The sequence below is a fragment of the Limanda limanda genome, chromosome 3 (genome assembly GCF_963576545.1).
Source record: "Limanda limanda chromosome 3, fLimLim1.1, whole genome shotgun sequence".
NCBI classification, from domain to species: domain Eukaryota; kingdom Metazoa; phylum Chordata; class Actinopteri; order Pleuronectiformes; family Pleuronectidae; genus Limanda; species Limanda limanda.
This window is the reverse complement of record NC_083638.1, coordinates 21,385,664-21,400,335: the sequence shown is the minus strand read 5'-3', so window position 1 is coordinate 21,400,335 and position 14,672 is coordinate 21,385,664. Positions and strand designations below refer to the sequence as shown.

Genomic DNA, 14,672 nt, shown 5'->3' with positions numbered 1-14,672 from the left:
AAAACTTATTTCTAAATTATTAGACCATTAAAAAAAACACACTAATAAAGCCAAGAACAAGGCCGCTTCTAGCTGCTCCTGAAATGTGTTTGGACACGGAATTTTCACATGACAGGAACAGTTGATGAACGTGTAAACTTAAGTGGCATCCCACTGTAACTCAGGCAACGTGATAAGAGCATGTGTTGAATGAACAAAGAACTACTGAAGGGAGGTGTGTGTGTGTGTGTGTGTGTGTGTGTGTGTGTGTGTGTGTGTGTGTGTGTGTGTGTGTGTGTGTGTGTGTGTGTGTGTGTGTGTGTGTGTGTGTGTGTGTGTGTGTGTGTGTGTGTGTGTGTGTGTGTGTGTGTGTGTGTGTGTGTGTGTGTGTGTGTGTGTGTGTGTGTGTGTGTGTATCTGTGTGTGTGTGTGTGTATCTGTGGCTGTGTGTGTGTGTATCTGTGGCTGTGTGTGTGTATCTGTGGCTGTGTGTGTGGCGTGACTTTTAGATGTGACTGAGGGTTTATCATCAAACCCCAGGTTTATCATTCTTTGTCAAACAAGGCAGATATGTGCACAAACTCGGCCGTAATGGAGGAGCTTGTTTGTCTGAGCAGTAAGTGGGACATCCTCATGGCCTCTGGTCCCTCGGGGGGAGAGGAGGGAGATGGCAGGAGCAGAACAGAGCGGGAGAAATGGTTTCGCTATGGTTTCACTGTGTCATTAGAAGACAGTCGTGGCCAAATGGCTGGGAGTGGAGGGACGCTCCTCTTGATCATGTGCTGCGTCCTCTCCTGAAGGATTGAAAAAAGCACAGGGCACATTAACAAGTCATTACGCCTGCAGGGGAGTCGTCACATGATCATTTTACTGACAACCTCTTCTCACCGTGTCGTTCATCTCCCTTTTCCTTGCTGGGTTCCTCCTTATCCTCAGGTAGTTCAATCATTCCCAAATCCTGCACGTCTTCCACACTCGACTCCTTTTGAAGTAAAAAAAATTAAGCTCTCATTTTGTTCTGTTATCATAAAAGGTCTGATAACAGATGGTTCCATGAATAATGTTTACCTGTGATTCAGAGAAACGATCTTCATCCGAGTTCCTAAATCCCTCTGGGGCTTCCATGAGGATCTCAAGGCCGCCTGCCTCCTCTTCGTCATCACTGCTGAGAGAAACAAAAAAGATGTAGAGTACAAAACACTGAGGTCACAAATGTGCACACATCAAATAAAAAACCTTTCACATAGAGTGTTCCTAATTTTCTCCAAGTAAGTCTTCTTCCACTACTACATTATTTTAAATAAGAGTAGAGTTATTTTTATTGACAGTTTCTGACTAAATAATTCAAAGTAAAAACTGGGAAACTTTTTATAAAAGTTCCACTCTGCTGAATAGGCACTTGCTAATATGTAACAGAACATATTTATCTGGGGCAATGTCTCTGGTCACCTGATGAATTTTCTTTTAGCTCTGATTTGGCCTCAACCAACTCCTAAAGGAAATATAGTGTCTCTTTAGTTGCTAAAGCTGAACTATGTTCACAAGCCAGTTGATAGCTGTGTGTCTGTGTCTAGTGCTGAGCAGGTTGTGTACAGTCGGGCACAGAACTCATCGAAGCCATGAGCAGGAGCCAGAACAGTAAAGTACAGTAAAAACATTTCTTCTGTCGTTTTGTGACAAAAAACAACTCTGACCTTCCACCAGAGTAGAAATTCCCTTCATCCTTTGCTTCTTCCACCTTGTCATTTTGGCCACACTCCTCTTCCTTTTTTCCTTTGTCTTTCTCTCCTTGGTCCCCTTCCTTTTCTCCTTCATCTTTCTCTTGTCGCTCCTCTTCCTTTTTTCCTTCGTCTTTCTCTCGTTGCTCCTCTTCTTTTTCTCCCTCCTCTTTCTGCTCTTCCTTTTCTCCTTCGTCTTTCGCTCCTTGCTCCTTTTCTCCTTCATCTTTCACTTGTTGCTCTTCTTCTTCTTCATCAAGGTCAGAGCAGTTGAGAAAGTCAAAACTTTCGAGGGCTGTCTCAACTTCCTGGATGAAACTAGAGGAAGTAGGAAAAGAAACCTGTGGAGAAAAAAAATGCAGGTTTTAAAAAATATCCCTATCGACACTTGAAATCTCCAACTGAACTTTTTTTTGAGCTCACCGTAGGAGCGGCCTCGGCCTGTTGGAGCTCCGGACTGGACGGGTGATGCTGACTGCGTTTCTCTGCTGCTTCTAGCTGGTTTCCACCCTGTGCCTCAGTGGTGCTGTCCTTTGTTTCTGCTTCAGCCTGTAAAGAGGAGACCTCGCAGGGATCATCCTTTACCGCCTCTGCTGAAACACACACCGGTTGGACGCCACTGTCAGGCACATCTGCTCTCTCCACTAACGACACAGGAGGTACAGAGGAGACGTCAGGGCACGAGCAGCTCAGGTAAGCTGAGGTGTCTGAGAGGTCAGCTGACTGCAGAGACGCCCTGTCAGACACATTACAGTCCGGGCTGCTCTCGCCCACAAGGCTGTGAGAGCAGGAAGTCTGCAGATGGCCGTTTGGCACCGCATCTGTCTGAGAAAAGACCTCCCCGGCTTCTGTCTCGTCCTCCTCTTGGTTGGACGAGAGCGACGGCGTTGACGCGCTGGACTTGCGCGGTGTGAGCGACAGCTGACTGGTTAGAGTGGTCTGCAGCATGTTGGAGGCCGTCAGCCTCTGAGCGTGATGAGCCAGCGCCGGACTGGAGGAGTCGTCGGAGGATTCAGAGGAGTTGGACCAGACTGTCCCGTTGTCCATCTCTCCCTGTCGCTTCAGCAGAGACTAGAGAGGAAACACAGGCGGGAATAATAACACTGTAAATGATGGATACAAACTTGCTGGTTTACAGGGATCAGAAACATTTTCTGCCATGGCATGTCAGAAAAGATCCAACCACTGGATAATTAAATCAAAACTAAATTTACTAAATATATCACAAACATGTAGAATTTAATTTAAAACAAAGCAAAAATTGCTTCTTTGAATTTTTGCTGCATCGTAATATGAACTGAATATATCAGTTTTTAGCTTCCGTTTACATTTCAGCATGTAATGGTGAAGCATCACTCTGAGCTCAAGAATCTTTGGATTCGTTTTTTAAAAATATTTTATTAAATCTGTGATTCGTCTTTTTCTATTGGGATTGTGAATTTGATTGGATATCGATTCGAACAATGAATTCAATTAAAAAAACAATTTTGTCATTTGTTTATTACTTTTGGTTAAGAAATTAATAAAAGTATTATTATTTTTGCATTTCTTCTACTCTGATCACTATAAACTAACATTACAGCTACATCTACGTCCCAACACACCGACTGCACGGAGGTGAATCGGGGGGCGTTATGCCCGAGTTCACAGTGTAACGATGCCGTCCTGTCCGTCGCACCATCGTGGAACGCCTCCGCCACGGAGCCGTTGGGTCTGGGCCTGCCACGGGGCACGCTCTTCAGCGAGGTGAGGAAGAGGAGGAGGACATGATGGAGCGCTACTCAACCACTATTAAACAGCTACAAGGACCACAGCTGCGCTCATACAAACTGCTGTCACACAACCCATGACTGCTATCATTCATTCTCCTCACGTCAGACACGCCACTCCCACAGCCACATGTCCTACCACACAGTCCTCTGTTAATATCCTCACTCACATCAGTGCTACCGCTACACACAAAGCAGTTGGGGAGCAGCTGAAATAGAACAAGCCAATGACATGACAGTAATAGTAGCCATCAGTGACGTTAATGGGAAATAGTAATATGTATTTATGCCTAATAAAAATAGTGTTTACAGTGTTTGACTGATTAACATGGCTGTAACGTAAGTTTTTCTACAATTATGAACCAGGGGCCTGTTTCACTAAGATATTTCAGACTTGTGTTCAGTTTCAAATTTGCTGTTACGATGGTTTATTGAAAAATTTGAGAGAATAAATAGAAGGAGGTGAGCTCTAAACCTGCACATGCAGATAAAGTCTTAGTAGAAAAAGAGCAAAAAGTTTCAAATGAATAGCGTCTGTGGTGTTTAATGTTTCGGGTGATGGAAAATGGACAACAGTGACATTTGTGCAGTCATCTGCTACCTCGGAGATCCAAGAGGACATAGTGTCAACACACAGTGGGGGTGCCCCTTCTTACTGCACGGTGAAGAAATTAGCTGCTGATGTAATTCTGCTGCGTTTTAAGCATCTATTCAAATGTGGAGGCGGAGAGAGTCTGGAAGATGACTCACCCTCACAACATAGAAGACTATTGACAAGATTCAACATCTACAGAGAAGAGATGCTCCACGACCCCTGGAGTGCTAAGTGTTAACTGAAGAAGGGGACAATTTTGAGAAATAAATGTGACTCCTTCTATGAGCCTTTAACAATTCAATCCCGCCCCCCCAAATAACACAAGTTACACAGATTAAGATCTCCTCTCAGCAGATATCAGCAGCGTCGGCTTCACGTCTGCACTGTGTTGACATTTCTGTTTTGCTAATTCAATTATTTTCCTAGTAACATGTGCTTCATAACTGAATTCATTTTCCGCTGAACGGAATGGAGCCGAGCTGTCTGATGTGGTTTGCATGATCTCTCATATTTTTTAGTTTGGAAACAAATGTAGCCAGGACGCACAGGAAATTAGGCCGTAACTGGCACCGTGTAACAGACGAGTGTAGATGTTCACCTGCGGTCTGACAATCAGTGAGATCTAAACCACAGTCAAAGTCTGTCTTTGTGAAACAGGCCTCAGTGGTGCCAGAGCCGGTGTGGTGGAGCTGCTGTTGGTAGAAAAAACTGAGGCTGTATAATGTGACTCACATAAAACACCTGCTCCCGCATAGAGGGCGTGTCTGGAGGGCTCTGATTGGACAGCAGCCGTTTAGTAACCGTACTGGTGGATGATGTCTGGTCGTCCTTATCAAACGGACTGAAAGAGAGAGAGCAAAGCCACAGAGCATAAAGTGAGTCACATAAAATAAAAAGATCCTGAGGACATGAGCTGTGTGCTGCAGGTCGAGCATTTTATAATGGTTTATGAGCTTGAACGTGAGTCCACTTCAAAGTACAAGAATCTGATTATGGGCTGATCTATGATACATGTAATCACATGATGTGGCAACAGAAGCTCTCTGGATCACTGAGGGGAAATTTCCATTCCCTCAAGTGCAACTATATAGAATTGCGGAGATGTACATAGACATAAAAAAATGTGGCCAACACAAACCTCCAGGTGACCTCCAAGTTTAGCTTGACCGTCCCGAGGTCGTTGATATCCACGGCGAGCGTCTGGGGGAGTGGGCAGAACAGGTCGAGCATTTCACAGGACACGCTGCCCACCACCACGTGGTTGGCCAGGCTCTTCAGCTCCGTCACCTTGACAACCAAATGCAAGAGAAATGAGAACATGGAGAAATCATGAGAACTCAAGAAAAATTACCTTTAACCCCTGACACTCAGAGAACTCAGATGTCCAAGTCAGTTGCCCCACATATTTTCCAGTATATTTTCTGGGACACGCCCACTCGCTCATGACGATTCTAATGCACGATGAAGACATCACAGTAGGTGTCAAATCGTTAAGACAACCAGATTTGAGAGTATTTGGTGACTAGGGCCAGCGTCAGTGTCGATGTGCTATAGATATCAGCAGCAGGATTTAGCCGTCATGTCCTGCATGATCTACCCAGTCACCTGAATATCCTGAACATTCTCCTGCTGTTTTGAAGCAGTCTGACCTGGACAATCTCCAGCTGGATTCTTCAAATGTGAAAGGCAAACTCCAGATAATATCCAGACCCAATTTTCCAGACACTTACACTAAACACAAACACTGACGTTTACTTTAAGTTGATTTTAAATAGGTCATGCTAGAGCGGTAAATATTCTCTGAAGCACCATGTGTTTAGATCAACAGCTGAAAATAGGGACCAACAAATGCACCATTTATTCTTTTCTGAGGAACATTTGCTAAAATCTAAACTCCTATTTCAGAATGATAGAATTGGTAGATTTGGAATAATATGAGCCTTATATTTTAAAAGCTGATTTCATTACCTTGATTGACAGCAGCTCTGTGACAAGAGGCAGGAAAATATAATCCTCACTGTCCCATATCTGCTTCGCGCTGACTTCCACACGTCCTCGTAGCCTCCAGCGTTGACGCCCATAACGCATTAGTACCTGATGCGGCCCAAAAAAAACAGCTGATGTGATGCAACGGGCACAGCAACTCTGTCAAAATCTGCAGCTATAAGCAAGAATTTTCAGTTTCTTACCTCATACTGGTCACCAGCACACAGCCGGGCAAAGCCAGCAAGGCCTGAATCATCAGAAATCAACATAGACATGAGAACTGGACTTGTATGAGGAATAGGAAGTGACATTCGTGTAATAAGTGACTCACCCTTCATTTTGACATGAAATTCCCCCATCTGGCTTTCTAAATCACTCTCAAGTGAGCACATGTGCTGCACAGACACAAAGAGGGACAGGTTCAAATAATGGATCATTTGTTATAACATGTAGAACTGAAACGATCAATTGACTTGTTGTTGGAGAGAAATTGCACAAGAAACTTTTGAACAACTGCTTCGTCTGCTGAGCAATTTTTCAAGCAAAATTCAAAAAAGGTCACTGTTTTTAGATTCTGACGTGTAGTTCCGTTTTATAGGTTTTTTTTAATCAGGGGTTGGGAAACATCCAGGCCGTATGCAGCCCACAAGACATTTTGATCCAGGCCAAAGAAATTCTCATGACAGCAAGTCTCCTCTTGCTATGTAAACCTGTTGAACGAATACGGAACACACACGTAGCTGTTAAGTGCCATCCTTCACAAGTTTCACAGCAACTGTCCAGATAAGATAAAGTAGATGCGGAATGTCGCAGAGCTATGATCTATAATTACAAATGACAGAGACAAGCCAGTTTGCCTATTTTGCTGGGACATGGTCACAGTGATGAAAAGGCTCAATCTCCAGCATCATTGCAGTTCAAAACCTGCAGATTAACTGGACGAGATACAAGGACAAAGGGTCTTGGACAAAGTCAACGCTCTTGTGCAGCGTTTGAGTGTCCAACAATCGGCTTTCAGCAGATCATGTTCTGACAGAGACAATGCTACGCAGGGGAGTTTTGTGGTGAGTGAGCAAACAGATGAGAAGCTATTAGAAGGAGAATTTGTGAAAGGAGCCTTGTTTCAGACAAAGAGCTCGAACCGTATAATGATTTTTCTTTTTCCAAATTGTTTCAAAGCACATTAGTGACATGACACGTTATAATTTGAAAAAGAACACTGCAGGAACATTTCAGTGATTCTCTGTGGCCTGTGATGAAAGAACACACATAACTAGTCTAGAACTACACATGCATGCTCTGGGAAGTGCAACTATAGAGGGGGAACGCTCTGCATTGTTATGCCCTGCAAGAACAAAAACCTGCTGTGACGTCTGAATATGCTGCTAAATTCGCTTAACTCCTTCAGGCAGCATGGAAAACGGATTAAGGACATGAAAAGTAAACAGAAGGAATTCAAGATATTTGCTTCTCTGTTTAATGTGGAACCAGCTGATGAGCCCAGCAACCCACAGCCCAACACGCCAACCCAGCTTCAGCAACAAGCTCCATCTGCTAGAGATCTACTAATGAAAAGTATGTCCGCAATATTTCCCCATTCTGTGTTTTTTACAAACTTCAGCAGCTCACTTCGCTTAAGACGGACTGACCCAAACCTGGAAAACCTGCTGCTGGTAGCATCATCATCATCACTACCATCTGACATCAGATGCTCATCAAACACAAGCACTTCCATTCATCAATTTAGAAAGTTTAGTGTGATGTAAGTGTCTGATTGTTTAATATGGCTGAAAATGGGGGTTTTAAAAAGTAGAAATGGCCCTTGATAGAAAAAAAGGTTTCCCACCCCAAAATCTGTTGCTCGAACAAAACAAGAAGTTTGATGATATCATCTTGGACTCTGGAAAATTATCTTCTGAAGTTACAGACCGAGTAATCTTTGTAAGAGTCCTACAACAAAATATAAATAGCACAGAGAGCCATTGTACTTGCTGACACATAAAGTTCAGACTGGTTGACCTCAGCGCTGTCACTTGCCTCTGTGCACTCCTTGTAGCCCTTGTTGGCTTCGCTCAGGCTCTCTCTGGCCTCCTTGCTGCCAGTGGCGGAGTTAAACGCCGCCACCATCTTGCACGCTCCATCACGCAGTCGCCGCTGTATACAGTACGCATCGTACAGCTCATCGACCTGGAGAGGCAACGAGTACACAGGTTTCAATACATTAGTGGAACATTAGAATATCACCTGCAGATAGTCTAAGTGTTCATTAACTTTTTTAGAGCCTTTGTGGTTTAATGAAAAAAACATCACATATATATATATATATACGTAATACTATATTTCGTTTGTCTGTTTGTTTTAGCCCCTAATGATGTGATTATGTAAACATTCAATGTTGTGGTGAAAGTAGTGGAACACGTCAATATGAGACTCTTTAGCTGCTAAATGCTCCATGTTGAGCAGTCAGTAAGAGTGCCTGCTACTGTTTGGTGTGTGCAGTGGGTTTTTCTGATCTTTTTCTCTATAAACAGCTGTTGCATGTGGAAAGAACAGTGATGAGACTGATACTGAACCACAACAACAAAGTACTAGGTTTGAGAACCACAACAATCAGTCAAATGATGCTAAAGCTCTGCAGAGTAAGGTGATAACTCTCTTTCCCATCACACATCTAGTGCCAATATGTGAAAACATTGAAAAGAGCAGCTTTAAATAGTTTACACATGAAGCTATTCATTAAGTCTTTACATACACACCTTGCTGAGGTGGAATTCCAAGCGGCGCATGAACCTCTCGATGGCTTTCACTTGCTACAAAACACAAAACAATCATTAGGCTTCACAGAATGAAACCATCTTATTCTTTCTTTCTCACGGTTTCGGTGACCTGGTGTAAACTGGTGTGGATGAAACTCACCTTATCCAGCTCATACAATGACCCCTGCACAGGAAAAGACAGAAACAGAAAAGAATCAAAACATTTAGCATCACAACACGTCAAATCAACATCCTGACTGCAACCAGCCTGGTGCATAATCATGGTCAATACTGGTGAGACTGGTTTGACGACGTGGGCTCTCACCAGGCGACCATTCCTCTTGTTTTCTCTGATCTGCTGACCCAGACTGTCCAGCTCCAGCTGGTGGACCTGCAGGTAGGACCTGACAACAAAAACCCACAGTTACCTCTTCACTTAAATCCTCCAAGAGCAGTGGTATCCTACATATTCCAGCAGGCAGGCGTCTGGAGCCGAGCCTGAGATGTATTTACTCACTGTAAGCCTCTGCGTAAGGCAGCGTACACTTCATCCAGCCGCTCGGGCTGGGGAGTTTTAGCGGGTGGCAGTTTGGTGGATCCTGTGAACATCCTGCTTCCTTACAAGGCACGTTTCTCTGGGATCAAACGGTGCTGAGGGAGGGAGAGGCAGGGGGAGAAAGGGAGCATGGGATCAGGTCTGATAAGACTTCCTGATTATTTCACACGAAGCACATTCAAATGGGGCATCAAGGAAACAGGCCGGGCAGAGAGTGAACGCTGCTCACCTGCTGAACGGAGAGATACTGTCACTACTGTCGCATGCTTGTGGAGCTGAGTGTGGCACTGAGGCTTCAACAAACCAAAAGACATGTCCTGTAATTACACCAAAAAGAGACATTAGCCACAAAAATGTGCTGCTTCACTTCATACCTCGCTGTACCTGACAAGTATTTTTTTTCTCAGACTCTGTGATTATCAAGGAGTCTGATAATTATAAAGGTCACTGCAGAGAAAAGTCGAGGTGGGGGGGGGGCAAGAAAGAGAAGAGGATGGAAACTACTCTTTCGCTTCCTCTGTCTGAGCGTGTTGTTTTGTTGAAAGTCTGAGACGGCGAGCAACACACATGCAGCAGCCACAGTGGCCACTGACAACAGTAGGCAGTACAGTCTGTGCTTCTCTTCCCCTTCCTTCCCTGCTTCTCCCACCCCCTCCACATCCAACGCCAAAGCACAGGAAGTCTCATGGCCGACTCTACACAGGAAATTCTACACAGAAGTTTGGCCCTACAATATAAAACCATCCCTCTCCTCTGTGTGAGAGAGAGAGAGAGAGAGAGAGAGTGTGTGAAAATAGATCCCTTTTCTACCTTTGACTAAGACATTACAACTCGCAGATCAGCGTGATGCCACAATCGGGGGTAAACTGTCGGAAGAGAGGGTCGTGCCTGAGTTGATCTGGTCACAAAAGAGATTATAGATTTAAACCAAACTAATTCTGCCAAGCAGGAGCCAAGCCCATATTAACACATGGGATCCGTGAATGAGCCAACAACAGGGCAGAGCAACCTGTTGGATCTGCTCTGCGCTGTCTAAACTCACAAGCACCAGGGAAATTAGCTCCTGATTATTTACAATAGGATCATCCAGTGTTTCACCTGTCGGAGGAGCTGAGGTGGAGAACATGTGGATTATGGTTTTACATGATTAGGAATAACCACTGCTGATGTGAGAATAAGACGGATACACCCTGCTGTCTTTCTAGGTTATCCTGCCTCGGCAGTGAGGACAGGGGCTTGTGGGGGGTGCAGCCACCAGTGGTCCAGTTAAACCGATAATCTGAGCTGCTACACTGGGGTGGATTAACCGCAGGTGGTCACGGTCAGAACGTGACAAAGAAAAGGTTCCACACCAGAGAGCCTTCACGGGTAAATCACCCCTAACCACGATCTGCCAATCAGTTCCAAGGGAGCAGGGGGATCGGACTAACACCTTGAGGAGGGGGGCCCAGCTATGAAAGTGCAAAGTCATTGTGATCTCATACACATTGAATGAGATGCAATTAATACACTAGCACCCACACATAAATAGCTCATGTATACCTGCAGCCCACACACAGGCTCTGCAGGCGTCGGAAATATTCATAATAATAAGAAGAAGAAGTGCCGGCCGCCCAGTTTCCTCTCTGTCAGATGTGCTTTTATCCCCTTCCTTACATTAGAGATCATTAGCTGGATTAATCCTCTGCACAGAGCCGAGCGAACAAAGACAACACTGTTTCCAATCACCTCACAAGACTGGAGTTTTGTTGAAAAAAACAGCCTTTTATGCACAAGCACATATAGAGTCGCTCAGGCTGTGGTTTGGGCCTTCGACAATCTCAGAATCCCTTTTAATCCTTGTGTTGATCTTTGATAATAAAATGGGCTCTTATCTTCCTCACGTAATTAATGTCGTCTGATACCAAAAATGAGCCCAGCAGATAAAGATATTTGAGGTACAGCGGTATAAATTACAGCAAGTCCTCATAATGAAGAAGCTGCAATTAGTCGATTCTTGATGTTGTTTTCTGTTGATCAGTTATGAAAAAAGGTGGCAGTTAATTTTCCGCAGATGGCAAATTGATTGATTATCAGAAAGTCTCAGTATTTAAACTTTACATACGTAGAGCATTAGATGTGACAAGTTACTACAGCTAAACAGTAAGATATTGATTTGTTTTTTATCTGTTTCCAAAAATATGAGAGTAATGTATTATAGAGAAGAATAAATGATGGAGTTTGCAACCTTCTACTTTGTACTTTATAAGAGACAAAGTATTCAACATAACAAGTAAGTCAATGTGATCCCTTTCCTCTCGATCTCAGACCATCCTCTCATCAATTTGATTATTTCAGATCAGATTATTTAAAAATAGACATTTGGCCTCCCAAAGCATCAGAGCAGATACAGATCTCACAGCCAATCAAACAAGTGTCCATCCAGAGTGTGCTGGAGCATGGGAAGGAGGAGGAAGAGGAGGAGGAGGAGGATGAAGGGGTAATGGTGTTACAATAAAATGCAACCACCTCTGTTCCAGATTATTGGATTAGTCTAACCCGGCGGCAGCAGGCCACTGAGTGGGATTACCCCCCCTCACACACCGTGCTCTTTACTCCCAGTGAGGACGCAGCTCAGCCAGCAAACTTGTGAAAGCGCATCGAGACACATTTAGTATTCCGAACATATCCCACCCCAGCCCCCGGAGATCATCACAGGCCACGGGGGTAGAAAAAGAAAAAGTCCACTCCCGGACCCCCACCCCCCCCTCAACCCCCGACACCCTGGACCCCCAAGAGCCCACCGACCCACACCCAACACTGCACCCCCACCGGAGAGTCGAACCCCCGGGTCCATGAGAACCAGCTGCTGGGTTCCACCTCGACTACATCCCAGCAGAGCAACTTCACGTCGGCCGGACTCAGGACAAATGTTCCCAGGATTCTCGCTGTGACCTTGGCGATGGAAGCCCCCCCACCCCACCCCACCCCAGCCTACCTGTGATTTAATGTCCGACCACCCGGAGACAAACGCCGCATTTCCAGCACGATGCTCCGCACAGTTTGCGGAGGTTTTACTTCTTCTGGGCGCTGTCCTTCTCCTGGGGTTCGCAGTTTTTTTTTTTTGTCTCCACGATCAAAGCAGAAGAAGTGAGCAGACCTGACTTCCGGTGCAAGCTTTTCAGTGGAAAAAATATAGAATTTAACCATGTTATTTAGTAATGACAGAAAGGGACAATCATTTAAAAATCTCTGTAGTCACCCTCTTCTCAAATAAGCATGTTGGGTAATTAGGTATAACTTGTATATTTCCCTTTATGAAACTTTATAAACTCTACTTTTACTCCACAGCATATATTCGACTGCTTAAATAAGTGCTTACTCTGTAAATTGTGCTTTTTACATACTAAACATTGGAACATGATATAAAATCTGAGACCTTGGTATTGAACGATCAACATTAAAGCTAAAATTGTTCTTCCACAACAACTTTATTGGCAACTATTATGATCATCTATTCTAAAAGTATTTTACCAGGTGAAATGCAAGGACCCAGTTTTTTTACGAATTGCTGCTCTTATTTTTTTTTTTTAATTATGATTGTGATGTTTCAACTATTGGTTGAGTAGTACAAGCCTTTTTCAAAGAAAGAAAATAAAGTAGATTAATCTAGGATGAAATGAATGAATATGCTCACTCACAAGTTTCAAAAATTGGCTGCAACTTAACCAGCTTCGAAGGTTAAATGCATTACACGAGTAATACTAATCTGCTAATATGTACAGTCACAGGAGTCGTTCTGCTCTTCTTTTGGTTGTCATATTTTTATTTTGCTGACCATAGGTACATATTTTACATTCAACAGTATTTTACATATCTGCTAAAGCAAAGGATCAAATTGTTTTTTCGCGATCGATGAAAACCCATTTTGGACCATCGCTTGTTCGTGATCACTGAAATACAACCAAATGTAACGGGCCGCTTTTATTTTGAAACCTCGTTATTCCAACCGGAAGCGGTGTTGCGGCTAGTTGCTGTGGCAACAGGGATGTCCCTCGGTCTGTCACAGTTGAGTCAGTCGCTGCTGTCGGTCGGTGCTGCGCTGGCGACGCCGCCGTGATCCAGCGGAAAAACACCGACGTGATGTTTCCAAAGCAGAAACAGAGAAGGAGAAAGAGAGAGAGAGAGAGAAAGAAAGAGAGAGAGAGAGAGGGAGAGAGAGAGAGAGAGAGGACGGAGGTCAGCAGCCGTCGACCGGGAGCTCCAGGCCGGTGGAGCCGTTAGATCCACGAGGGGCTTCCGCTGCTGCTGCTCCGAGGCCCGAGGCTACAAGTTACTTTGAGCCGAGGGAAGAAAAACATGTGGCGCTGTTTCTCTACTTCTGATTTCCTGCAAAACACCACGTCACAGCCGATATGACCATCTTCCATATTTAAAAACCGACAGGCTGGAAATCAACTGTCTGTAGACGTCACAGACACGGAGCGAGGAGATATGCACAGAGAATAGACAGAAGTGAATAAACTGAAAATTCATACATTTGTTTTCACGGACCGAATATAAGTTAATACAAGTGTGACAATTGTTTGGGGTCGTTCCGCCCAGACTGGAAAAGTTAAGATTTATTTATTTTTTCATCTATACCATAAAGCTTTTATAAATTTGAACGTGGGTTTCAAACAGGGTGTAACTTAAATAAGTGATTAATTCATTCACAGCAATAAGAGGGAAAATTTGAGAATCTCTAATTTTCCTTTGCTAAAGAACTTCACTGCAGGGACTGGGACCAGTATAACATCAGCAGGAGGTTCCCATCCACAGAAACCACCGACACGTCTGTGTTGTCAGGAAAAACAAAACATGGATAAATACCTCACAGATAATTAACACTTGTTACAGAGGAGGATTTCCACAGGAGAGACTGAAACTATCAGAGAGAAACAGATCATGATTAAATCTGCCAGTGGCCACTGATTTAAAGTATTTAAAAAGATGCTACATTTCTATTTTGTGCACCGTTATACTGGAACTCTACAACATTTCAGAGGAAAATATAATTTTTCATATTTGTTGAGTAGATTTTCAGATTAATTTATAAAGCATATGCAGATGTGACAAAAACTTTAATTTAGTCAACTAAAGCAGAACTATTTTGACACTGAGTTAATTTCCCGGGAAAGCACCAAATGTTCACTGTTCTGGCTTCTCACATGTGACTACTTTACTGTTTACAAAATCAAGCGAAAACAATCAACTGGAGTAAGGATCTGTGTCTTACTCTTCACCTCTGCCTATATGTTCTAGAAACTCTGGTAACAGTCATACAGAAATCCT

General features: G+C 43.8%; 1 protein-coding gene across 1 annotated transcript; it reads right to left on the bottom strand.

The window, feature by feature from the left end:
* Positions 1 to 431: 431 nt before the first annotated feature.
* LOC132998691 (rho family-interacting cell polarization regulator 1-like) lies at positions 432 to 12,438 on the bottom strand. Its single transcript, XM_061068422.1, has 17 exons — positions 12,337 to 12,438; positions 9,589 to 9,676; positions 9,321 to 9,454; positions 9,129 to 9,207; positions 8,964 to 8,987; positions 8,804 to 8,857; positions 8,085 to 8,234; positions 6,379 to 6,442; positions 6,251 to 6,294; positions 6,030 to 6,155; positions 5,200 to 5,348; positions 4,794 to 4,902; positions 2,121 to 2,768; positions 1,674 to 2,038; positions 1,048 to 1,144; positions 868 to 961; positions 432 to 773 (listed from the first exon to the last, which is right to left on the bottom strand). The coding sequence occupies exons 3-17, from the start codon at positions 9,410 to 9,412 to the stop codon at positions 703 to 705; spliced, it is 2,166 nt and encodes a 721-aa protein (XP_060924405.1). The 5' UTR covers positions 9,413 to 9,454; positions 9,589 to 9,676; positions 12,337 to 12,438; the 3' UTR covers positions 432 to 702.
* Positions 12,439 to 14,672: the final 2,234 nt, after the last annotated feature.